General features: G+C 37.4%; 2 protein-coding genes across 3 annotated transcripts; one reads left to right on the forward strand and one right to left on the reverse strand.

Moving 5' to 3' along the window:
* Positions 1-388: 388 nt before the first annotated feature.
* On the forward strand, positions 389-5,687 carry si:ch211-203k16.3 (angiopoietin-related protein 7). Its single transcript, XM_041975760.1, has 8 exons — positions 389-544; positions 2,697-2,912; positions 3,792-3,911; positions 3,989-4,103; positions 4,193-4,330; positions 4,505-4,721; positions 4,797-4,992; positions 5,064-5,687. The coding sequence occupies exons 1-8, from the start codon at positions 389-391 to the stop codon at positions 5,208-5,210; spliced, it is 1,305 nt and encodes a 434-aa protein (XP_041831694.1). The 3' UTR covers positions 5,211-5,687.
* A 1,811-nt stretch (positions 5,688-7,498) lies between these two features.
* On the reverse strand, positions 7,499-24,818 carry snx9b (sorting nexin 9b). Of its 2 annotated transcripts, XM_041975758.1 has the most exons (19): positions 24,489-24,818; positions 22,750-22,836; positions 21,726-21,800; positions 20,773-20,904; positions 20,113-20,190; positions 19,186-19,330; positions 16,368-16,506; positions 16,113-16,197; positions 15,710-15,835; positions 13,136-13,253; positions 12,822-12,952; positions 12,240-12,349; positions 12,004-12,107; positions 11,771-11,848; positions 11,427-11,503; positions 9,630-9,719; positions 9,351-9,465; positions 9,166-9,257; positions 7,499-9,000 (listed from the first exon to the last, which is right to left on the reverse strand). In XM_041975758.1, the coding sequence occupies exons 1-19, from the start codon at positions 24,498-24,500 to the stop codon at positions 8,953-8,955; spliced, it is 1,842 nt and encodes a 613-aa protein (XP_041831692.1). In that variant the 5' UTR covers positions 24,501-24,818; the 3' UTR covers positions 7,499-8,952. The 2 variants fall into 2 exon arrangements, with proteins under 2 accessions (XP_041831692.1, XP_041831693.1); XM_041975759.1 differs by lacking the exon at positions 20,113-20,190 and having other exon boundaries at positions 24,489-24,817.
* Positions 24,819-26,422: the final 1,604 nt, after the last annotated feature.

A 26,422-nucleotide genomic window follows, 5' to 3' on the forward strand; every position in this document is an offset into this window, starting at 1 on the left:
CTGGACAGTGCTATTAATCTTCTGCTGTTTTTGCATGTTTTATGATGTATAAAAAGCCAAAACCAAAAAAAAGTTATAAAATGAAAATAATAATTAAAGCCTCCTTTTGGCTTTAACAGCAGCTGAAAGCAACTCTAAGTTTTATATCTTGAACCTAACATCATAGACTGACTGTGTGTTTCATAGAGAAAACATGGTTTAATGTGTTAGATGCTTTTATGATGCCTTCATGAGTTTTAAAATAGTTGATAATGGGAAGTTAATTCAATCATATTTACTTTACTTTCTTGCAGGGAGCCGGCAGAGCCTCACATGGTGAAGCATATACGCCTGTGTCCCATGCTCACCCTCACTGACAAGGCTGGGACAGAATAACCCTGTGACAGCAATGGTTTTCCTGACCTTAACCAACCCCCCCAGCTGGAGCATGTGCACTGCTCTTTATATCTTCATCTTGTTGCTCCCAGAAGCCAAAGTAGACACCTTGAATGCTTCCACTCCAAGAGATGGTGGAGGTTCTCAATGTGGGGAGTACACAAACCAGGTAAATGCTTTCAGTGCCTGGCAAAGTGATGTTCTACAGGCAGTAGTCGTATTAACGTTGGTGCTTTGGAGATATACCTGTTCTGTTAGGAAGCAATGCAGAACTCAGAATTGTTTTATTTCCAAGCAGATATGTGGTGGTACAAATTTATTTCAAATTGTGTTTGCGGTCACACGAAAAAGGGGCTTTAAAAACATCAGATAACAATGGTGTTGAGTTTGAGGCCAAAACATAAACATTTTGACCAATCAGCTTCCTCAACTGGTGGATATGAGCAAATTTTAGGTGTGATGGAATCAACAAAAGCAGCTCCAACTTTATAGCTTTTTTTGTGTCATCCTGTTTTTTACAGCAGTATTTATAAGTATTTGTCAAAGATGAATACACTTTTCTTCACTGGCTTTTTTGTGAAACAAACTATCTGACGCCTCAGGTGGCTAGAATTTCACCATGACATCATTTTATGTATTATATGCAGCAGAGTGCAGTTGTCTTTTATACACACATTACATCTTTATTTATATTTAAAACAGAAACATAACGCACATACTCACACACCAAGGAGACATCAGGCCAGTCTGGGATTACTGCATCTTTCCCATGGACTCCTCAACATTGACTTTAAGAAACTGGGTTTCACAGCACTGGAATCCATTTGGTGAACATGGATTTGTTGGGTCAACCAGTTTGAACAAGCCACAAGTCCAGTTTCTGGCACTATTAGTCTAAAGTTGTTTTTTTTTTTTTTGTAGTGCCCATAACTTGCATAACTTAGCTTGTGCAAATTTCCACCAGTGTATTGTGTTTATTAACTTAAAACACAATTTCCAATACTATATATTGTGAATAGCAAATTGTAACATTGTTTAAACCTAATTAAATATAGGCTCAATAAGAAAGTGAATGTAGCAGAAAAAAACTCAATAAAAGTAGAATTTATGGCAGAGCTGTTCTTCTGGACTGCTTTAGGCTCCAGGTGCTTCAAACAAACTGTATGATCAATGTCAGATTGAGATAGGAGAACCTGAAAACAATAAAGTGCAAAACATACCAAATAAATAAAATGGTTAAATATAACTTTGGAAATCCAGAGAAAAGTGTGACATAAGGAGGGGAAAAAAAACCATGCTTAAAGTAATTCTTTAATGTCAATATATTGAAATCACGGGTAAATTATTCTATTCTATTAGTGTGAGAGAAAAAAGGCTTTTCTATTCAATCTATTTGGGATTTCTAAAAAATACATGACAACGTTCTCAATAAAAACATTATTTAATCACAAATTCCTGGAATAAAAGTTGTCTTATAACAAATTAGCTGAATCATGATTTCCAGAATATGTGCAGGCATGGCACCTCTCTGCTTCACTTACACACTTAAACACAAGCTCCCAAGCCCCCAAAAGTGACATTTTTAGCTGGCCTGAGATATCTTGATGTCAATTTACAGCATATTGTTTAAGCAGCATTTGCTGAAGAAAAGCAGATGGACCTGATAGACTCTGGAAACACTTGTGACAACAATATTGAAAGTCAAAAGATGGTGTGATCAAGTGAAGTAGACACTGAAATTTAAGTTCTTAAGAAATATCTCATAATATAATATGATATAATATAATATAATATAATATAATATAATATAATATAATATAATATAATATAATATAATATAATATAAAATAATATAATATAATATAATGTAATATATCTCAAAAATAAAACTTGTTTATTTTGTTCACCCAGAAATTAGAGGGCCTATTATTATTCAACATGACAAGATAATTTGAGCCTTTCATTGAGAGACTTTGAACTTTGTTATTTTGAGACAGTTGTGACAAGATTAAAGATTTACAACAGATAATTGTAGATGCAGCTGCACAGTTTCCATATTTTGTTGATACGGTATTAGTATAGTGGGTTGCAAAAGATTAACAAATAGTGACTATTGACTTTGGCATATGACATGAAGATGGATCCACTGACAGGACACATGGTTCTGCTGTTTAACATTCTGGTTGATGGAGAATTTATTGACCAGGTATTTCCATCCTATTGCTGATTATTGGTTGTTTTAACACCATCTGTCATGCTGATTCTTGCTGCCTGACTAGAAGCTGAAACTTCCTCTTCATCAAGTCTTCTTCACCTAACAGCTGATGGAGGATGGCATGTGTCGGTTGGTGGCCACTCTGCCTCAACAGGATGAGCGGAGATGCCCAGACATGTTTCGCTGCACTGAAGAGGTTTCCTACTGGCTGCATGAGAATGAGGAGAGGAAGCAGCAGATTGTGACACTGAAAGAGACCATCTCTGAGCTGCAGGAAGAACTGAGGAACCACCGGCACCGCATCAAAGTCCTCGAGCTGCAGGTGACTAAGCAGACGTGGATCAACTATCAGCAGCAATCCTTTCAACTGCTTTGAGTATTTGGTTTAGTCTACCTGGTGACGCACAGAAACAGTTCGCTGTACGTGACGTTAAATATGCCCTTGCACAGGCAGACATTTTTATATTCTCTCCGTTATCTGGAGACAGATACCAGACTGCAAATAAATATTTAATCAAATAAGCCTTGATCCAAGTTTGGAGTGTGAACTGAACCTCAATCACTAATATAAAAAAAATGAATCTATATAGTCTATCTACTATGGGCAAGAAATGCCTAATGTCACTGTGTACTGATCTGTACCCCCCATGTGGTGCTTGGTCATCAAGCTGGCTTGCCTTCCAACGTGTCCTTGACCTTAGTCACTAACAGGATTAGCCTCCTACTCTTCCACGTGCAGCCTCATGCGTCTCAGATGGTGAGATTATACAGAAAGAGACACCTCTCACCTGGACCAGTAGGTAGCCACAGGTGGATGGTAGAGGGAACTTGTGTTTGTTATACATAATCACAGGGCAGGGGAGAGGTCTACAGGGTTAATGCCATTCTCTCTGTGTGAGCAAGAAGTAGCCGACCTATCCGTCTTGTTCTCAGAGCATCTGCATGCTTCACGTTTTAGGTGTAAAAGCAGATAGTCTAAGATAGGTAGTCTATTTATTGACCTAGTAAAAATAAATCAAGATTCCAAAAAAAAGGACAGATTATGGTATTTTTCTTGTACATCTCTCAGATTACTGTAAAGAAAATGTAAAAAATATACATTTTGAAGTTACTTTAGGTGCTGATAGATCAGCTGTGGAAGTTTATTATTTCATGCTGTCTTTGGATATGTGCGTACTTTAATATCTACAAATTTTACCAGAGTGAAGAGAAGATCCACCTGAATATCTCTCTGGAGCAGCGTTTCCATGAGCTGGAGGTCCACTACACTGAAGCAACCTCCCTGTTGCATCTCCAAGGGACCCTGATCCTGGACCTGCAGGTACATTTGCTTAACTCCCATTTGCATGGGAGCAACGTAAGGTTTCTGAATGTTTAACTAGCTGTCTTTCTGCCTAGAACCAACTGCACAATCTGACACTTTTAGTGGAGAATGTGAAAAGAAGTCCGGGCTGTTCAATCAATATTGTCCGTCCCAATCCTCTTCTAAACACTCAAGAAGCCCTGCACCCAGGTTGGTGCTCATGTGATGATCTGTCAGCAGAGGGAGCCAAACACTCTTGGTTGCTTGCTTGAGTTTTGTCTTCCATGTTCTTCCTTTAGAAATCCAGCATGTTGGGAACTGTCCCATTGACTGTGCTTCCATCTACTATAATGGAGTGAGGAGGTCAGGTCTCTACACTGTGGTGCCATCACTGGCTGGCATGCCTGTGGAAGTTTATTGTGACATGGACACAGACGGTGAGTCAGTTAATGAATGCAAATGCCAGGATGATTTAAACAGTACATAAAACACTTTTTATTCATCACCTGATTCCATAAAAAGTTAAATCTGTGAGGTATGCTATGGTCGTCTCATGCTTCTGACAGAATTTGGCACAACTGCTTTGTGTGTATGGCTTCTTTTCACCTCAGGTGGTGGATGGACTGTGATCCAGAGGAGAGTAGACGGCTCAGTGAGCTTTGACCGCAGCTGGAGGGATTACAGGGATGGATTTGGTGACCTGCACTCAGAGTTCTGGCTGGGCAACAACCACATACATGACCTTAGTACCCAGGGAGACTACAGCCTCCGAATTGACCTGGAGGACTGGAGTATCCAGCACAAACATGCCCTCTACCAGAGCTTCAGGTAGGTGTTGTGTGCAAACACAACTGGTTACTGAAAACCCTCCTGTTTTTCTTATATTCTTACTTGTGTGCACAGTGTAGAGGATGAAGCGCATCAGTACCGCCTCCATGTGTCAGGCTTCAGTGGTACAGTGCAGGACTCCTTCAGCTGGTACCATGACAAGCAGAGCTTCAGCACACCAGACAGTGGCAACATCTGTGCTGAGATCTCACATGGTGGCTGGTGGTACAACCAGTGTTTCTATGCCAACCTTAATGGAGTTTACTACAGGGTAAGGACACAGATTATCTTTAATATTACACTACTAAAGACACAGCTGTTTACTTTTTCTTTACTCTGCAGGGAGGCCATTACACCCCAAAAGGCCGGGGCCCGCTGGGTCCCGATGGGATTGTTTGGTACTCTTGGAAAGACTCCGATTATTACTCCCTGCGCAAAGTCAGTATGATGATCCGTCCGCACAGTTTCCAAACACGTTTGTCGCCCTAAACTACTGTCACCATGACAGCAGTGTGGACACAGGAACTGACGTCCCTCACAGTAGTGAGGATGAGACTATATGTGACATGAGCATTACAGTGCTGATGATCAGCAGCAATCGTTTTGTCTTTGCATGAAAATGGCACCTTTTTGTTGATTTTCTTTGCAGTTTTTTTTCTTCACTCAGTTGTGGGAAGCAAATACTTTGTTTTATACTCAACTTTTGTACATTAGTTTGATACTATTTGACTTTTTGCGACAAAGCCAAGATAATACACTTTCAAGAAGTGCTGACAGTGATGTGGATTGCTGTCTGCAAGCTACTAGGTTGCTAGAAGCCAAAAGGTTGCTGTTTCTGTAAAGCAAGAATGAATGCAAGCTCAAGTGTTTATGCATGATTATTATAATTTTGCTCATTTAATTTATTTTCAAGCCTATCCAGCATTTAAAGGAGTGTAAAAAGTAATAAAAAAAAAAGTATTTTGAGTCAGGATATATGAGAATTACTCATTTGAAATTGTAAGAGATTTAATTTAATTACCACTGCGATGAAAATGGTAGTCCTATTAACTGTTCTTTTTCCGAGGTCAATTTTTAAATGAGTTTTTTTTTTTTTTATTAGAGTTAAAACAAATATACCCGTAAAGATATGAATTAAATAAATTTTTTTCATCGATCCCTTAAAGAAAATTATAAAGTTGTAAATTAGAAATTATAAAGTTGTGCTGAATATGATGATCATGATAGACTGCAGCTCGTAGTGACTCTGTGCCAACAGATTTGTATTTGTTTGACTAAACTTGTTAAAACACACAATCAGGGTGCTGAAGAAGATTTAGTGTAGATTTGAAAGGGAGACTCATGAATTTACACAAGACAGGAATATCTCCTGGAGAAATTTCTAACACACAGCAGACTCAAAGATCATCAGTTTTTATTTTACTGCTTCTTTCAGATGTTATTTTTGTAGGTCAGGAACATCAAAGAACTATGGCCTGGAAGCTTCTGGAACACCAGTATCACAGTAATACGGAGTTTTGCACCATCTGAGAGGCTGCTGTTAAACAAAGAAACTCCTCTTCCAAAACCGATGCATTCAAGCTTGGCTAAAATCTGCAACAGAGTGCACAAAGAAAAACCTCTCTGGAAGAAAGTTTTATGGCCAGATGAAACAAAAACTCAACTTTTGGCTGCATCAAACATACCAACTCTTAGTCATGGTGAAGGTAGTGCCATACTCTGGAGTTGCTTAGCTACCAGTGGGCAAAACAGAAGTTGAAGAAATTATGAAGAACTCAGAATTCCTGTGGATGCTCAAACGAAATGGACAGTTAAGACAGTAAAACACACAAAGCTGGTTTTAAAACGGATAAATGGTCTTGAAAAGTCCTGACCTCATCCCTACTGAACATATGTTCACTGTGCTTGAACGTTTGTGCCAGGAAACCAAGATATTTAAGTGAACTCTACCAGTTCTGCCAAGAATGGTCAAATATATATAATCAGAATTCTGCCAGAGAATTGTTAATTATTAAAAAAATTTTAAATCAAGTGTTTCCCCCAGTTTCATCCAAAATGTGTAATAAAATTTCAACTGTACCTATAAGTGCTATTGTGTAAAAGTATATTATCATAGATGTGCTGAGCACTGTGTATACTTATATAAAGCATATGGGTTGTGCAAACACCACAAAATCTTCCTGTTGTTGGAAATGCAATCAGCGCAAAACAGATTCAGTATGTGTTCCCTTTACAGGGAAATCCAAATACCTTTGGCATACTGGGAGGTTTGTGTAAACAGAGCAGGCACGTGGTAATATCTGCAGGCCAATGTGAAAACAGCCACAGGATTGTAACCTGTTCAGTTTAAATTCCTCTAACACTGTAACCCTACACATCTAGTTGCTAAACCTATTTTAAAAATTTTTATTGTTTGAATTTGTGGGCTTTAGGTTCCAGTGAACGAATAAACATAACGCAGCACGTCCTTAAAAATGACTGACAAACAGAATGGTTGTTCTTTCCGTGTAATAGGATCTTAGCCCACTCATGTGGTCCACACAACCAGCTGCACCTGATGGCAGCGATCGCAGAGTGTGAGGTAAAAGGGCTCTTTCACTTCCCCCACTAGAAAGCTGCACAAAACACGCTTTTCACACAAGCTGAGGCTCATTTTTAATTCCAAGCCATGTCTATGCAACGATCTGTGAATGAAGGCTTTAGTGTGAGAAAATCTGTGTTGTACACCATATAAAGAACATCAAGTTCCAGCAAGCACACGGAATCATTTCAATGAATACAAATCATTGTTTAATAAATCAAACAAGTTTTTGCTTTTTTCAGTAACACCATATAGCAAATACTTCTATACATAAAACATTATCTTAATGACAAGAAGCACCTGAAATAGAATACATACATATATATATATCTATATTTATGTATACTTTTGATGTATCAAGTGATAAGAAAACAAATGGTGAACAAGATTAGAGGCTGATTGAAAACTGTGTGGCAAAAAACAAAAAAGAAAAAGACTTCATACAAGAAATAATCCATGACTGTCAACATTTGTTGCGTCTAAACTAAATTTCAAAAACCATAATCCATTCAATCGGGGACAAAAATTCTTCAGGAGTAGGAGGGGAGAGGAAACTTGTATTGCAAAGTCTGATGGGGTAAATTTGATTCACTGATATCAAGGTTAAATGTACAAAAGAAGAACAAATCCCAACTTGGATTCTTATTTTCTTATTCCACATTTTGTCTCCTGAAATGTAAACTGCAGTGTCATATAATGTGCACATAGGGGGACTGGAACTGATTCAAGCATTTCTAGTTTCTCAAAGGCCTGAGAAATTTGAGCAAGCCAGGAAGAAGGTGGAGCTTCCTGTTAGCCTTTGAGGAAGTGCAGGATGAAAAGGAGTAAGGCACTGCCAGCAGTGGACATACAGAGAACACACAGAGAGGACACACACTCTGCCTTTACCTACTCTTCTGAGACTTAACAGCCCTGCTTCTATGCACAAAGTTGGTGAACATTAACAGTGTTTAGAGATGCACATTTAAAAGACAAAAAACCTGCTGTTTGCTAAGAAATACACAATAAAGCTTTAATAAGCAGCTGAAGCTACTTTTAGCTTGGCTGTCCCTACAAACCAAGGAAAGAGCAACTTTGGTTTTATGTTTGAACATTATGACATCACTGTGCACATGAGACGTTGCCATATTTGTAGATTATTTAGGCTTTTTTGTTTAACATGAATGTGTGACAAACGGCAGAATATTTCTTTAAAATAGTCCGAGTTTTTGTGCCCAAAGCTGTACAAAAACCGTACCACACAGTCACCAACACGGTCGTTTAGCTCATGATACAATTCATGGCTGCTCAGAGTGTGATGTTTATGTCCTGTGTTACAAGCGGTGGACCTTGGACAGAGGAAAGTGCACATGTAAATCATGTGTCATACTCTATGTGCCAACATTGCTGCTCTTTGCAAACCACTTATGTTAAAACCTTTGTAGCTTTAACAGTGCATAAGCTTGCAAGAGCAATGACTGAAAACAAAAAAAAAAAAAACACCACCAGCTAGCACTATTGGCATGTGCAGTCAAAGATGAGACATGGTTAGAGTGATAGAAATAGAAGAGCAAAATTTATATTAAAGGGAGAGTCAAAACCGCAACATAAGCAAAAACATTTTGGGTGTTGGACTGGTTTAACTTCTTGTCTTGTAGTGCGAGACTGCTTTCACATCGTAGTGAACTGACTGTGTGCTTGTCTCAGCTTTGCAGCAATCTGTTGGATCAGAGTCAGAAAAACGCTCATAAATATAAAGGTGGTCATGTGATGGTTTAGTATCAGTATCTAGGCACTTCAAAACTCCTTTTTTTTAAGATAATTGGGTGATGAAAAGGACAAAATCAGACATAATTTGATAAATGGTTAACAAATAGCTTTTACCATCTCATAAAACTTTGCTTGCTCCTCCAGGTACAACTGCATGACCCTGTTGTAGTCATAGATACGGTTGTTATGGAAGTGGTTCATCTCCGCTGCAACACAAAGGAGGGGAAATCAGGGAGATTAGACAACATGCCACGATGAACTATACTGTTAACATTTCTGGAACAAAGACTGTGCAGTACCTTGTAAGGTGTAAGACATGGTGCTGGTACGCTTAGCCATGGTGACTTTGTCCTGAGGAGTAATTTTACTGGTGGCCACCAGCTTGTCAGCCTCCTTCAACTTGTCTATGGCTGCCTGTAAGTATTTAAAATAAGGAAAATAAGTCTTTGGTTAGGTTGAAGAGCCTAAACTTGTCTAAGCTGACTTGGTATGACTGCGTTGGCGATTAAACATTTGTTCTTAAGAACTTTTTTATTGACAGTATTTTCCTACAGCCTGTAGTACAGGACAGAATGTACCTTATGGACTCCAATGGTGTCTGGGAAGCAACCTAGAAGACCCTTATATTCATTGTTGGTCTCCATGAGGAAGTGAAGGTCTTTCCTGGGCTGAAAATTATGCAAAAAGACAAACTGGAGATAAATGTGAAAAGGAAACAGTGAGGTTCCGAAACAAGTACCCAAAACTGGAACCAAAATGTCTAAATTAATTCCAGAGCAGGAAATGATGCAAGAGCCTGATAAGAGAGAATACAAGGAAACTTTAGGTCACTTAAATAGTAAGACCATGGATTCAGATTTCAATAGGATGAAACACTGAACAGAGTTGGTACAGGGAGAAAAATGAATCCAATGAATAACAAAGATAGCAAATATTTGGTTTGATACTCTGCCTTTATTTTTAACCTGTAGGTGCATCCCTTAATTCTTCCCTTGACCGTATAAAGTAAAACTGCAGCTTGTGTCGATAACACAACAGATGAACTGCTCAAATTTATTCTGATGAATCCTGAGATGAATCCAGTGTTTTCAAATGTGTCACAGGTTGTCACTAAACTACTGCCACTGACTGTAAAAGGAGCAATAACAAAAACGGTCTAGAGCAGCGCAAGCTTACCATATGAATCCTCCCTCTGGAGGCTGCTGGGACATAAAAAAGCAAAGTACTATTACAGAGAAAATGATTAGGTTATAAAATGAAGTCAAATAAAACCTCTGAAGTCCTTGAAACATGTTTGCCATCAATCTCTGCTTTTACAGATACTTCATGAGCAGGACACTGGGTTAGAGGTCATTGAAACAGCACTATGAGGATGGAAGCAATGGCTGTAATCAGGAAATGTTGACCCATATTGTAAGATGTTGGGATGAATGAAAGCAAGCCAAAACGACGCTTTGAGTCCTTTGAAACTTACAGTTCTGCTTCACTTCCTATCGCCATGAATTAAGCTCTCATGGCCCTAAGATGACTAAGAGTATGGCTCTATATCTTTTTTCTTATTCATTAAATGGGGATAGATGAATATGCTAATCTTTCATGTCTACTCAGACTCCGTTTATGCTGTTTTGTTTAGCAAATCTACTGTTGGGGAAATTCTGCCATTAAAATTTATAGCAGAAAAAAGCACACAGGGTCACATGCCAGTGGAAGCAACAGAAGGGTCACATGATTTTCTTTGTAAAATATTAGAAATGAAATGCTCATGGATTAACTAGCTTTTGGCTTGCTCAACCAAGCAGCAGGCTCAAACACTGCTTTCTAGGCTAGCAGTTCTTGAAGTTCTTTAGGCTATGTAATAGATCTACCAGCCAGCAGCTCTTGCTACTTGCAACTGAAGAGCTGAGTCAAAAGGCCGCTGCTCCTCATTTGGCCTGGTTCACCCTGCAAATGCACAGGATGAACCCAGCAGGTTGTCAAGACTGGTTCTTCTAATTTCCTACATAGAACAGACCAGCTGTTTAACCTGGCCTTTCTGAGACTGTACGTCTGCAGATTCAAAACAGAAAATGCAGATCAATAGCACAGATGAATGACCTTGTTCTTAATAAAAACAAAAGAACACAACAAACACAAAACAAAAGAAGATAAAAAAAAAATCCTGTAAGATGATTACGAAGATAAAAAAAAAAACTTGATTTTTATGTGATTCTTTTATGTTTAATTTTGATAGAAACAGTCATGTGCAGACAGCAAAGTCAACAATAAAAGAAGCAACAAGCAATATGCTAAACCCAGGCTACCAGCAGTGCGAGCTTTAGCCTCCCTTTGATGTATTCTGTCACTTTTTGACTGTTAATCAGAGCTGAAGAACCTACCTGCTCTGCCACCAGCTGGGCTATCTCCTCATATGTCTTCCCTGCTGCTGTCAAGGCATCAGTCAGAGTTGCTTCACCTATAGCAAAGAAGCAATTAAAATAGGTTTCCCAACAGCATCTAAGAACCAGTTTTTGTTTAAAATAAACAATTAGCATTTAACAAATAACTGCACAGACTGCTGCATCCCTGTTTGCTCTTACCAAATATAAATGATTATTTGTTAGATAGAGCAACCTTTTAAAGTTGTGGCAAAGGAAAGCAGAGTGAGTAAAGAGACCTGAAAGTGTCTACCAAGACTCGTGGGAATGAAAACAACCCTTGCTGTCATGTTGGTGGTCTGTACCTTGGTATCCACTGCTAGTGAACACAGAGGAGAGGTTCTGGAAGGCTTTTCCAATTCTCTGATACTCTTTTGGCAGAGCTATGGAAGAAAAGAAATGTAGCATGAACTTGTTTATGTTGACAAAATACTCAGCAGCATTGTGTATTTTACTTAAACAATAATTAAAGCTCAAGATTAAGGTGTGGTCTGTGTGTGGAAAACACTTATTTAGCTTCAGAGTAGTGTGAACATACGTCCTGTACATCTCTTCCAATGTTCCTGTCCCACTGTAAGGATTTCCTTCACACCGTCGTCCATGGCTTTGGTAAACCTGCTGAACTGCTCACATTTCTGTTCCCTGTGAAAGAGGAACATGTGTACCCAGCATGAAATACCACACACACACATATACAAACACACAACTATGTAAAAGTAACTTAGCCATTTCATGTGTTGTTGTTTTCTACTGGCAAAGCTTAATTTAACTCACACTTCAACAGGATCCAGATCTTCACACTGAGCTTCAGGCTCGATCGTGGAGAAGATCATAACTCCAACCGTCTCGTCTTTTTCTGCTTTTCTCTTTCCCATCTTCCAGTCCTGTACCAATCAATCAGTCAGTCAGCTCACTTAACCCATAAAGGCACGCCCCATGAAAAAACGGTAAGAAAAGTCTCTATTTGGCCCTTTAACAAAATTTAACAAAAGAATTAACATTTTTTGGGAGGGATATCTACCATTTATTACCATGTGATATATTAAAAATATTATAATAAGGTTTTCTGCTTCTGGGTATCTATTAGGGGACAGAAGACAAGTATCATATTGTGTTCAACAGGATATTGAGCAAAGTTTATACCATAAATTGAAGTAAAATGTCTCAGAAACTGTATGTAACAAATATGTCGCGTCGGGCTATTATGGGTTAAATAATTAATGCATACTGCAAGCAAGTTACTCATACCTTTAATATTACTAACAGAAAGAATGAAAAACACCCACATGCAATCTTAATTTACACATACTTTGCTGTTTTAATTTTATGAAACAAAGAAAGAAAATCAAAGTTTACCTTCTCATCTTTGTATGTGAGGAAAAGCTGAAATACTTCGCTGCTGGAAACAACAGGGTGTCTGCACATCCTGGTCATCCAACCCTGCAACCGCTCCATACGCATCTTGATAAACTCTTCCTCAAAACGACCTTTGATAGAAAGTTACACCTCTTCTTACTTCCTTTGGACATGTTAAATTAATATCGTGTATTGTTATGGTAAATATATATCATGGCATTGCTTTCTTTTCTTCTAATATGCTTGAAAAAAAAAAAAAGAATCTAAATCTGAATCTAAATTTACACACTCCATCCTATCAGGGAGCAACTCACCTGTCACCTGCTTGTCTGGTAAAGAAGGGATGGGAATGGCTGACCCAAATTTGTCCAGGAGCCTCTCATACAGCCAATCAAAGTGCTTGTATCTGTGATTGACTGGTCGGTTTGTGGTCTGCAAAGGAAAACACACAGAGTGGGTAAAGCTGGGTACACACATAAAGGTTATCGGGTGGTTTTTGTCCCGATTTTGCTCCTTCCCAACCAAGGACAGCAAACGCCCGATTATCTTAGTCTTATAAGATTTTCTTATAAAATGATCATTTTGTCTGAGGTGTATTACGAACAAATTAGTCCCGACAATTGGCTCGGGTCGTGGCAGACAATCATAAGTATTGAACAGTATTGAATATTTACAACCAAAGTACTTCACGTGTGTGTGGCAAGCCGACGACTCTTGAGTTGTGAATGTGTATTTGGGACGTGGAACAGAACATAGCCAATCAGAGAGCGAGCTGACTGGAGAACAAGGAAGGATATAAAGTCCGTGTTCACGCTGTCTTTAGCTGAGGATTTTTCTGTTAACAATAGTCGCAAAACCACCATCATTCATGTCCTCATCATGTATGTCCTCTGCCATGGTGGGTGTTGTGTTTTCCAGTTATTGCTATGGTTCTTCTCTTCGTTTTTGTGAGATCACGTTTGAAGATTTCTAGCTAGGAGGACTAGATTCTAGATCGGTTGCGGGACGCCATCATTATGTTTGTGTTGTTCTGTGCCGAGATTACTGGAGCACACCACACACAATCGATCAAAAATGTTAAATGCCTGATTTTTTATCTACATGTGTGAGGTCTCTAACAAATAAAAAATCTCTTTAGATTAAAAAATCCTTATGTGTGTACCAGGCTTTACCTAATTTTCTAGACTATAAGTCGCACATTTTTTTTAACTGAGCTCCAGGGTATGTTCAGTGCCTTAGACATCCTTTTTGTATCCTTATACTTTTTCTTTGATTTGCTTGAAGTGTTATTTTGTCTTTATATGTCAGTGGTAGCCAAGAATAGTGATTAACCAGTAGACAGACCTTCCAAACACAGGTGTCTTTATAACACAATCATTTGAGACTAAGTCACTCTATTTAGATGATCTCCATTCCACTAATTGTATGACTACAGGCACAAATTGACTGACTCTCTGTTAAATTAGGTCAGTCACTTTAAAGGTGGTGAATATTTATGGGATCACTAATTTTGTGTAACAAATTTTTATTTATTTGGCATTACTTTGTAGAAATGAGTTTTCAATTTGACATTAAAGAGGATTTTTTTTTTTACTTTTTTTGGGTCACAAAAGCCAAACTATGTTGCGCATGATTGATTTACAAGACTAATAAACTTTTCATAGCAACTGTATATATAATATAGCATATTTAAATGTTAATATATAGCAATTGACATGAACCAATGATTAAACATTACCGTCTACAGCTGCGAAAGGTTGTGATAACTACGGTACTTGTTGCTCCTGTAACACTGAAAAAATTAACTACATTAATTTGAAGACAAAACAAAATGCCCCCAAAAAGAAAATTCTAGTAAATCCAGGTCGTACAATACGTATCTGAAAACTGTAATCGAGCAGCGGTTGGCAGAGTTGTTCAGAAACGACAAAGATGACGAGGAATTCAATGGATTCAGTGGTGTGGAATGAGATGGGGAGCTTGGTAAACTTGCGTACTGGTAACTTGCTTGTTGGAGTCGCTGGCTTATGTTATGAACATACCTGGGAGGCCTATTCAGCCTCTGAATGTGTTCAGCGTTTCTGCTACATAAATGATTGTGGAGCACCGTCACAGCAAAATAAAAGCAGCAATGCCTTCAGGATTTTTTTTTTTTGTTTTCAGATGTTATGTAAATTATTATTATATTATATAATATTATTATATTGTTATATTATATTGTATGAATGGATCCACATGAACATAAAGTCTATTTTTGCGGACATTTACACACCATAATAATAGTGTGAAATTGTACTCTGCTCTCCACTAGTTCACACACTAGTTTCAGTTCATACAATGAGCTGTATCTGTAACACTGCTCTGCAAATAATTTAATTAAAAAAAATGAACACTGGAGTCTCAGCTTCCTGTCCGGTTCTACTATGGTTAGCTCGAGAGTGACAGCAAAGAGGTGACAGAGCGGAGTTAAGCTTATTACATACACCAAGAGAAGTGAGAACTTCTTGAGAAGTGAGAATCTCAAGGCCACAAGAACAAGAAAAAAAAAAGTTTCTTTTGGTCCGATCAATTCATACCAAACACATATTCAGCCTGTTGTTCCCTGTGATAACTTGCCTTTCCAGATTAAATGTTTGTTCTTGGTCTTGGATTTTGTGAAATAAATGTCTAAATAAATGCAACTTTTTTTCCCCCTCTCCTTTCTCTCTTGACACATTTTATCATTGATGCGACTTATACTCTAGAGCGACTTGCAGTCCGGAAAATACAGTAATAGTTTAAAAGCTTCTATTAAAGATAATGGATACAAAAATCTTGAGGTTCATTCGTTCATTCATTGTGGTTTGTGCAGCTCAGCTGACAGTGTGAAAAAGCTTCAGTTTACTCACACTGGGTGTGATCTGGTACTCGATATAGCTCTTGAGGCCGTACATCTTTGAGCCTTTCTTGGGATCAGCTACAACACAGTCAAGCTGGGTTTCTGGGTAAGACCACACTGGACCAACTTCTCCCATCTGAACAGGAAACAGGAAACAGTTTTAGAAACTTGCAACACTGCATTTTATGTCTCACATAAAAAATTAAAAGTTCACCCACATGAACATGACAATGCTGCTAAATATAATGCAGGAAGAGCAACATGAAAAATACATCAGTGATATGCTTAAAATCATTCATTCTCCTAAATGACGAAAATGTTGGTGTAAATTCACTGAAACAAATTATGTTAATGTAACACTGGTAAAATTCTATACTTTGTATATAATTTGTACAGATTTAGAGATAACTTACATAAATCGATAACCTGTCTTTGCCTTTGACAAGCTGCTTGGAAAGGAGGTAGAGCTCTGGACCCGACTTGGAAAACCCTGGAAACCTGTTCAAGGATTGTTACCAAGTTAAATCAATAGTTTGCTTAACTTTTTAAAGTATGAGGAATCATTTAGTTTAAATTGCTGTTTTTTTTTTACAGAACATTTTTATTCAATTGAAAAAATTTATTTCAATGTCTCATGCACTTTCTGTTACTGAATGATTAATTCTTACTTGTTCAGAGATATTTTCATTGAAGATCCATGGGCTCCACCTCTTTGTATTGCTCCACTGTCTCCAGATTCTGATTCTGTATAACCTCCAGTGGACTTCACGTCATCCCATTCATCATCCCACTCATCAAACTCTGCCCCTGAGGTAAGATTCATGAGTTGTTAGTTTTAAATCACAGGCACAAAAGAATTGTTTTAGATATCTTTACGATGTGTTTGGTTGTGCACCTTTCTGTGTAAGGTGAGTACTACGCTAAGGTTGAGGAGGGAGACTGTATGAAAATCAATCATTTAAAACTAGGTGAAGATTCTCTGTAACCCATTTATCATTTTCCTTGCAGCAACTTGGCTGCTCTTTATACTGCTTTACCTGATATAGTCTGAGAAGACCTGCGATTGGCTGAGTCTCCAATTATGGGCAATATTTTTAAAGCCTCCAAACAAGACCAGGAGGAGGTTAAGAAGTTTAGTATCCTGTTAGACAACTTAAATTACAGCAATTTGAAAGGTTATTTTTGTATTTGCTGCCCAAAGATGGCTCAATAAATGCTGTACTTAACTTTATTGTTCAAAGAAACCTGATATTTTGGTTTTAAAAGGTAGGATAAATATTTTCCTAAGCTTGTGGATGTATTTGAACTTGCTTCAGGGCACGCAGCAAAATGCAAATCTGTAAACTTTAGTCATGCACCAAAGAAGCATTTTAAGTACCACTACCTTCAACTGACATATGGTACCAGTGCTTCTTATCATAATTCACATTGGGTTAAATGCTTCCTTCCTTTCATAGATCATAGATATAATTTAATTTGAAAAGTAAATCGGTAAACAATAAACTCTTAATTTCCATTCCAAATGGCATGAAAAAACAAAAAACAAAACAAAAAAACATGCATGGATTGTTTAGTATATTTCTTTTTAACATATGTGTGAAATTCACATCAAAGGATGCTTGACAGCACACTAATTCAGCACTAAAAAAAGAGATTGAGCATAATTCAGAGCAGAAATCAGCCTTTAAAACACTTAAAAATGAAGTAAGAACACATTTGTATGTAATTATTCAACAAGAAAGCAAAAAGATCATGGAATCAGCTGCAATTACCCACACTTTACTGTTTTTTTTTTTTATTAAATTTCAATCCAAATCAAAAATCAAAAGACAGTGTAGTTATGAAGAAGCAGATCCAACCACAACAAAACAGAACCAGTACTGCTAGCAGATAGTTGTCAGTTTAGGAGCACATAAAGGTTTGAGGTGTTACTACTGCACCTTCGTTGCAGTCTGTCTGTGCAGGCAGACGTGCCGTTAATATAGTAGTAATTTACAAATTCACACACATGCTTTGAGAAGAAAGTAAATAATCTCTGCAATGGAAAGTTTCACTCATCAGAGGCACATATTGCCAATCCACACACGCAACTCAAGAAACTCCCAACAGGCAAGAAATCAGTACCTGTGTAATCAATAAGGTAAGGATATGGGTAGATATCTTTGGCATAAGAGAAAGGAAAGAAAAATCTGTTATTTTTTCTTTTATAGTTTATTTTTTTTTATCCTATCCTTTCACACAAGCAACCGGAGTATTTAAAATCCAGGTCAAGTCATTTGTCCTTCTGAGTCATCATGAGTGAGGCAAACGTTTCCACCGTCTGGGAAAAACTAAATCATGACTTTAAGGGCTTGTCCATATGCTGGAGCATCTGAGTGTAGAACTGCAAGGAAAATTAATTGAGAACTGAAGTAAACTGTTTGAAGACAGGGATGATTAAGTTCCAGCTTACCTACTCCATATTTTCCTTGTATTTCACTTGGTATCAGGTTTTTAATATGAACAATGCTACAACACTCTGTCCTATGTTAAAGAATAAATGTTTACTTATATTGTTCGGTAATGAACACCCCATATGTTACAAAAGAAAACGGATTTCTAAGTGTTACATATATGAACAATTCAACCTTAATTTTACTTTCTGGTCAAACAAAATTACTTAAAAAAATAGGAAAACAAATACTTTATTCCAAATTCTAATATACATTTGAATTACATGTCCATCTCATGCTTAAAATACTCATCATACTGGTTTTATCAAACAGTTCACATTTCCTCTATTTATGACTTGCCCAGGGACCTTTTACTTCACGTTTGGAGAAGTGGATTTGCTCATAAAGTTCCCACATTAATAGGATCTACCTGAGACACTGAGCGCTGTGGAATGCAGCAGTCAACCCCACAAAGAAGTGACAGTGATATATGACAACTAGACCAAGTCATGAGCAATAATCTAAATGGGTTGTACTACAGCGTTACACAAGCTTGCTTAGTTTGACTGATAAATTAAGATAACAACTCCAGTAATTGTAATGACTCTAGAAGCTAAAAACATGTTAAACTCCTGCAGCCAAATAGGGAGCATCATGACATCAACTCTTCTTAATTTAATTTTCATTAATTTTATTCATTTCAATTTACCAGTAATCTTTAACGCTCTGGATTACTGAGTGTTGCTTATCCTGTGGTTTTAATGAGTAATGAAGGATGTACATAAAACCACACAAATGTAACTAACTCTTATAACTAGCAGTGGCTCGTAGACAATGATTTTATATATCTAATATATTGTGTTTCCAACCAAAAGCCAAAAACAGTTAAAAATAAAAGAACAAATATTCATATTATATGTTCTGAGTCCTGGTCAAAAATATTTAAAAGAGCCATGTTGAAACATTAAATCTATGCAGTCAAAATGCTTGTAGACATTTACTGAATGCCCAGCTTTTCATAATTCATCATAATTGCTGACTAAAGAGTTTTTACCTGGGCCTTGGTAAGCCTGAGGGTGGCCCTGTGACACTGTGTTCCACTGTGTCTGGGTGCCCTCTGGATTAGATGCCCAGTTGTTGCTGGAGCCCCCTGAAGGGTCTGCATTCCACACTGACCAGGGATCATTACCATTATTAGCCTGGAAGAGATGGAAAGATAAACTGTGAGGGATGAAAGGGACGACTGCAACAGAAAAAGGAGACGACAGACTTTGTTTAACGGGAAGCTGACAGCAGTCTTAAAACAACATGCTTCTCCAAACATATGACGCAGACTTGGCCCATATCAACTTAACAGCCACAGTGCAGTTTGTATATGTTGAAGTAATAACAAAATAATACCAAATGTTGAATATTTGCCAAGTGCCACATGCTTGCAGGCAATTTTTCTGTTTGAGTTATTATTTTTGTCACAGCACTTATGATTTAAAAGTAAAACTACATGCCATGCTTGTAAATTTCCAAACCCAGGCTTGGAATGGAGTGTGTCTGAGTGTTAGCTTAATGCTAGCCAAACTCTGAGCTGCTTAAATGTAGACTTACATATTTCAAAGAAAATTGCTGCAGTGCCATGAAGAAATTAACACATGAATGTAGTTAGGAACAACACTGACACAGTACATGAAATATACAAATCGTTGACTAACAATCACTGTTGTTTTTCACTGTGGTGCCGATTCACATCACCTAGTGAGAGATGATTGGTGTGATCTGTAAATATCTGTGCGTGTGCACTGTAGTGCGGAGTGAATGGAGAAGGTGAGATCATGCTTTTTGCAGGCAAAGGGAGGACGAGGGAAAATTTGCCAAAGCAGACCAAATAAGATGGCTTTGAACCGAGAACGAGTAAGGGACAGAACGCCTGAGTTCATGCCTCTGGTTATGCCTCTGGTTATGCCCACTACTTTCAAGTGGGGATTACCTCCGCAGGGGATGAAAGGAAGGGGGAAACTGGGGTGTCAGGGGTATCCGGCTGGGGGCTCAGGCCCCCAGCATCCACCTTGAGGGGAAAGAAGGTGACATCATCACAAAGCACCAGCAGTGCAAGTAAATAATGAGTATGGGATGGGTTAAAGTGATGCTGATGTGCTTGGATGTTTTTGTGTATGTGTGAATAAGAGTAAAGGGTCACGAGTAACAATAGCTGACACATTTCCTGCCTTGACTCTAAAACGTACTACGCTTCAGATTTTTTACTGATCCAGCAGACTGCTTATTTTTTGTGGAACTTCCTGCCTGCTAAAGACAGAGGATTTCACTGAACTTCTTTCCTCCTTGTTCTGCATTACTAAAGTGATCTGTGTTAGTTTTAGACAGCATGACAGCAGTAAATATCTCCCAGAGCATCTGCTCTCACTTCTGCATCTGGGACTCACAAAAACTGTCATCACTGCTTCTGCTTTTTGCTTTATCTTTAATGTAAAGCCATTACATTAATGGAGAATTGGAGGGGGAGAAGAATAGGTGCACTGTGATTGATGTTGCTGCATTTATTTACAATTACTCCACCAGTAGGGCTTTGAGCTTCTGACAGGGGACCATTGAAAGCTGTGTCTATGTCTCCAGTAGTTAAGTGTATTACCTGGTTTTGTGCGGGTGTCGATGCAGGAGCAAATGCATCGAAGAAAGACAGGTCTGTAGGCGCAACATTTCCTAAATTTGGAGGCTGCGCGACACTTTCTGCTCCTTGGAATACAGAGAATGGCTTACTGAGCTAAAATGAAAGGATAAAAGACAGTGGAAGGGACAGAAAATATCATATTAGGTAAACAGAGACAAATATTTCACTTTGATTTAATGACTTTAAAAGTACATTCCAGTGTGGTAATATGGCCGTCTCCTTGGCAGCCATATAAACTTTGCAAACAAATTGCGACAGCATGATCAGTGATTTTCTAGTAGAGAGCATTTACACAAAGAGTAACTGCTTGAGAAACTGAGTCCTGATGTTTTTTTCTTCTAACTTACATGAGCCACAAGTACTTTTAACATCTGTGAGTTTTTATGATTTGGACACAGAATCAAAACAGTCGGGAGCAGCTGGGAAGGTAACTCAAGGTCAGGCAAGCACACGTAAAGTTAAACAGGCTGATGAAATCAGTCTCTCATGTGTATACAAAGACACTAGCTTGTAGATGCTTTCATAAGTGTTTAAAAAGAGGCTAAATTGTTAACACTTCAGTTTTAATCGGGCTCTTTCTGTCTCTTCCTGAATGTCTTTAGGGTGAATCATATCCACTTGATGAAGTCAGAGTTACTGAATCAAGCTCGACACAGCTCACAAAACCATGCTAATCAGCAGATCCCTGAAGGAGGAACTTCCTGTTATGATTTTATTTTCTGGCAGGAGAAAGCGCTTTGTATCCCTCTACGGATAATGAGAAGTAGTAGTTTTACCCCACGTTGCCTTAAAACTTAGTAAGAAATAGCTTTTGTTTCATACTTTTGCTGATGATGTATTTAATTCAAATACATCATGTGGGGTGAAATGTTTACCAAAATAACCACCATCATCTGAGATGATGTTTAACTTACCTCAATGTAATCTTCAGGCACCAGTCCAACTTCCCCGCTAGAGTTCTGTACTTCAATCCAGCCACCTCCAATACTCTAAAATAGTGTGAGGCCAAACATAATATTAACATAACCAACCTGGGCTGCCAGAGGGCAGGAAAGAGTAGGCGTTTGCTTTATATGCACACTAAACACTAGAAAATGTACTGAGAGAAGTTACTTAAACAAAAAAGAAAAAAAAAAAAAAAAAGACTGTGTTGCCATTTGTCATTTGATAACGCTAAGCTTCACATGTACTGTAAAAGTAGCTCATGGTTAAATGATATTACTCTTTTTTTTCAGGAATTTGTCTAAATGATTATGTACCCTACATATCAAGGGCATCCAGGTTCATTTTTATAGAATGGACTCAAAAATATAAAAGCCCTGCAATAGCTTAAGGAACACGTTTAACATTTACACACCAATGAAGCGTTTCAGTTAGGAAATATATTCAACAAGCACATTAACCAACTGTCTATATAGTACTTGCTATAGAGGAAACTTCCTCTACAAACAGTTTATTCACAAAGAAAAAATAACTACTCTGTTTTCCTGATTCACTAAGTCCTGACAGCCTTAGATTAGAAAAGTATGTAGGCCAGCACAAGGCCGGTGATCTTTGAACTGTTGGCAGCTGACAGTAATGACATCATGTTTGCTTTTTTCCTTCTTTTCCTATTACATATTATTGAAACACCACTAAACAAATACAACAACATGTACTGAAAATAACATAACATGCAATTTTGGCCTTTATAGGACTTTTTGTTTGAAATGGCAACACAAGAGGAAGGGTTTCATAATTATTTCTATACATGCAATCATACCCTGTGTTTTGGGCAACTAATTTAAGACACAAATGCCACTAGTTACAAATACACGTTTCATACAGTTTAACTGACAACAATAAGATCCACACTAAATCTTAATTGTTATAAACTGTACACAAAATATCTGCAATCACATCATAAGCACAAGAAAATACCATTTTAACACCATTTACCTGATTGGTGATAGTGACGGTCTCGCCTTCTTTCACTGTCAACTCATTGTTTCCAGGCTCAGCCGTGAAGTCATATAAAACCTGTGCCTGAAGACAAGCGAGAAAGAATGCATAATTGCGGGTTGATTGACAGAAAGGCTTCTTGGATATGTGCACACGCACACACACACACAAGCCAAGACACTCAATAACACTAATGGCTAACTTCTGATTGAAATGACAAATAAGGGCAAAGTGAAACAGGCCAAACTAGTTGTTCCTGGCCTGTGATGTTATTTCTGAACCAAATTCTAGTATTAACCAAAGCCAGGCCAGAACCATTATGCTACCTGATTCAGTTTAATACAGGAGCCCAGACGTCATCTCACACTGACCTACATCTGTTAATCTTTTCCTCCCTCCAGACCCTCACAGGAGCACATACACTCACATATTCATTCAACTGTAGGAGGAAGGAGAGTGAAAACTGTATCCAAGTCACCGACTCAACAATGGAGATGGAATGCAAAGCAGAGCTCTAAAACCACATTTATCAATTTCTTTTAAATTCTGTAGTAAGCTGTGTCCGAGATGTGGTTTATTCATAGCCTCTGTTTTTAGATGTAGATGTATGTTTAAAATTTTTTAATAATGTGGCAGCTATGCAAGTTCGGAAAGAATAGTAAGCTGTTTTATGACTCTTAAAAACATCTAGTGTTGATATTCAATTGCTTTATTTCATATTAAAAACCTTGTTCTCCAAGCATTGATATAAAGATGTGCCCACCCACATCCACTTAAAAATTAAATGTCAGTTATTATCAAACGTAATGAAACTTTCAAGCGTTTTCAATTTACTACTTTTCAGAAATAAATTATATGTACATAAATAAGACAATATTTTATAATGATCTATTGTTGATAGCGAAAATCAATACATAAATAGACGATATTGCATCATATATATCAGAAGCAATATTAAAAAATTCAATTCCTAATGTACATGATTGCTGTGGGAATGATTTCAAGATATTGCTAATTTTTAAGGTTTAGTCATAGATCTGGATAAAAATTTAAATAATATTACTCCAGCTAGAACGATCAGCTAGGCCAAACAGAAGCTCTCATATGTTCAAAGCTACAAAAGTAGAGACAATTATGACTTTGCAGAGGCTGCTCTTCATCTCAAGAACAATTTACAGATTAGTGTTTAATTTAATATCACTATCAAATTAACCACTCTGCTGATCATGCTTTACCTTAAATAATTCAATATCCTTTAATCTAAGTTTATTTAAGTTAAATTAATGTAGGATTTAACATCAAACAGATTATTTCTATAGTATACTAATAATAATAATAATAATAATTTTGAAATAAAGTCCTTTATTCACTACTGGCCATGGATGACTACATTTCCCAGAATTCCATGACCAGCAATAGGGGAGGTAGTAAAATGTCACAAGACACTCTTATTGAAACCCTTTTTCTGTCTATACAAATAAAAAAGGGGGGTTTCTACATTTACCACACACGCGCGTACTGTAAGCAAGAATGACATGCTTCTATAACAGACTGTTCAAATGTGTATATTGGTAGTATATCGAGTTAAGCGTTTACTGTAATACTGAGAAACTACAACTGACTGATTCCATTGCTCGCGCTATCACAAAAAAAAAAACAAATGTCAGCGGAAAATAGAGGCGGTAGTATGACTGGTTTTGCGTTTTTAAAATGCCTTGAAAAGTTGTGAGGCCTACCTTAAACGCCATTGTGGCAGCATTGATCAATCATTACAAAAACAGGCCCCGAAGTGTGTTTTTTAAAGATTCCCAGTGCTCAGCTGGACATTTTCCCCCGTTGCTCTTCAACTGTAATCGAAGAAAACACGAGAACTCCTCATGTTGAAAATCCGCCACAACACAGTCACTAAAACACTATTAAAATCTGTGTATCGTTGAAAACTTAAAAAACAAACTGCTAAACAATCGACGAAATGAAACTATTCCTGAGCGACTGTCAAGTTTGAACCGCGTCAAGAGCTCCTGACAGCACGGAGGGAGTGACCTGCGACACTTAGAGAAACCGGAAAGGTAGTTCAGGTCTGACATGGCCCCTTCACGTACTTAACTCACCGAAAAGAGGAGGAAGAAGGGGAAAAAAGTAATTTCAGTTACATATGAGGAACAAATAAAACATAAAAAAAATATAGGAAGTATACGCAAACTATATGATGTAGACATATATTTTTTATGAATTCTAATAATGTGGATTTCGTTCTAATTTATTTTATGTTTTTTATTAAAAAAAAAAATAAAGAAAAAAGGAAAACCAACTACTTAATACTATGGTAAATCTGGCTTATAACTTGTTTGTTTAGGGCTTTATTTATTTTTATTTTTTTACACAACAATGAGCACGTTTGCGGAGTATTATCCTACATTAATCTCATGACAGCCACTTTATATTAACTTATAGACTACGTTGACTGAGCTCAAGAGCTCGAAGGGAGTTACCATGAACTAACTTCTTATGCGTATGTCGCCCCCTGCTGGCTGCACTATGCCATTAAAAATATTAAACCTCTAAAGTAAACTTCAGCTACAATTATGTTTGGGACGTTTAAGTACAACTAAAAGAATCTATACACCGTCCAGAATTTTGTCTGTGATGCTAAATAAATAAACCTCTCTATACAGTGAAATGAGGCAAAATAACATCACATACACCTAGTACCCATTTACAGGGATAATCACTTCTCTTGAAGAATAACTTAGCATTGTACAATGAATAAAAATGTAATTTATTGCAGTTTGTGGCTGTTTGACTTTAGTTTTGGGTTATGTGCCTTAAATTAATAACTCAACGCACAACCACCTTAACATAAAAACAGCAATAGTAACATGGTGTTCTTTTATTTATTTATTTTCAATTTTGTTCATTTTTTATTGTCATTCTTGGTGTGTAGCAGAGACAAGAAAAAAAAGCTTTATTTATTTATTTTTTCCATACTAAGAATTTCTTAAAAAGAAAACAATACAGTATCTTTACTACCCGAAACCCACTGTTTGTGGTCCAGGCTTGTCTTCCTTTATTTACTTTCAAATGACTAGTTTGACCAGCTAAACTGGAGCATTTTAGATCAAATGAGACAATATGTACAGCACAAATTAAATTACTTTTGCTGAACCTTTAGGTAAAGTTCTGAAGTTGTAATTATCAGTTGGCAGTTAAGTCAAATTTTTACAATATAAAATAAAAATGAAGCCACAAAATTAAGAATATGTTTCTGTGTTTCTGATTAAAAGAAAAAACGACTTGAGGAGTCAATACATGAATACAACAGACAGAGAGGGAGACCAAAAATATTCACATTCCTGCAAAGATGAGATTTTTTTTTCTTTTTTGGCTCAAGTGGGGTGTTTGAAGTATGAGAAGGTGACAAGCAGAGAGGGGAATGAGCAACATAATGCAGCTTTTAGTTCTTCTCCCTCCGTCATCCTTAAGTCCAGCTGATGTCTGTCAGTGGAAAACAGGTGAGAGTAGCTGTTAGGGATATAGTTCGATGTAAATTTCAATGTGAAATTCCCTATTCACTTGACAAGAACTTATTAGAGCCATTATGTGGATATTTATGCAGTTTCAACATAGAATGTTGAGAATTTTCCCAGAAAATAAAAATGATTGTGCAAAA

Source organism: Melanotaenia boesemani, chromosome 22, assembly GCF_017639745.1.
Source record: "Melanotaenia boesemani isolate fMelBoe1 chromosome 22, fMelBoe1.pri, whole genome shotgun sequence".
NCBI lineage: Eukaryota > Metazoa > Chordata > Actinopteri > Atheriniformes > Melanotaeniidae > Melanotaenia > Melanotaenia boesemani.

Coding starts and splice junctions, on each gene's coding strand:
- si:ch211-203k16.3 (XM_041975760.1), top strand. CDS start 389: ATGGTTTTCCTGACCTTAACCAACCCCCCCAGCTGGAGCATGTGCACT. Junction 4,104..4,192: donor TCAAGAAGCCCTGCACCCAG/GTTGGTGCTCAT, acceptor TTCTTCCTTTAG/AAATCCAGCATGTTGGGAAC. Junction 4,993..5,063: donor TTAATGGAGTTTACTACAGG/GTAAGGACACAG, acceptor TTTACTCTGCAG/GGAGGCCATTACACCCCAAA.
- snx9b (XM_041975758.1), bottom strand. Junction 16,507..19,185: donor TCAGGCTTACCAAGGCCCAG/GTAAAAACTCTT, acceptor ATCTTACCTCAG/GGGCAGAGTTTGATGAGTGG. Junction 9,466..9,629: donor ACACCATTGGAGTCCATAAG/GTACATTCTGTC, acceptor AAATACTTACAG/GCAGCCATAGACAAGTTGAA.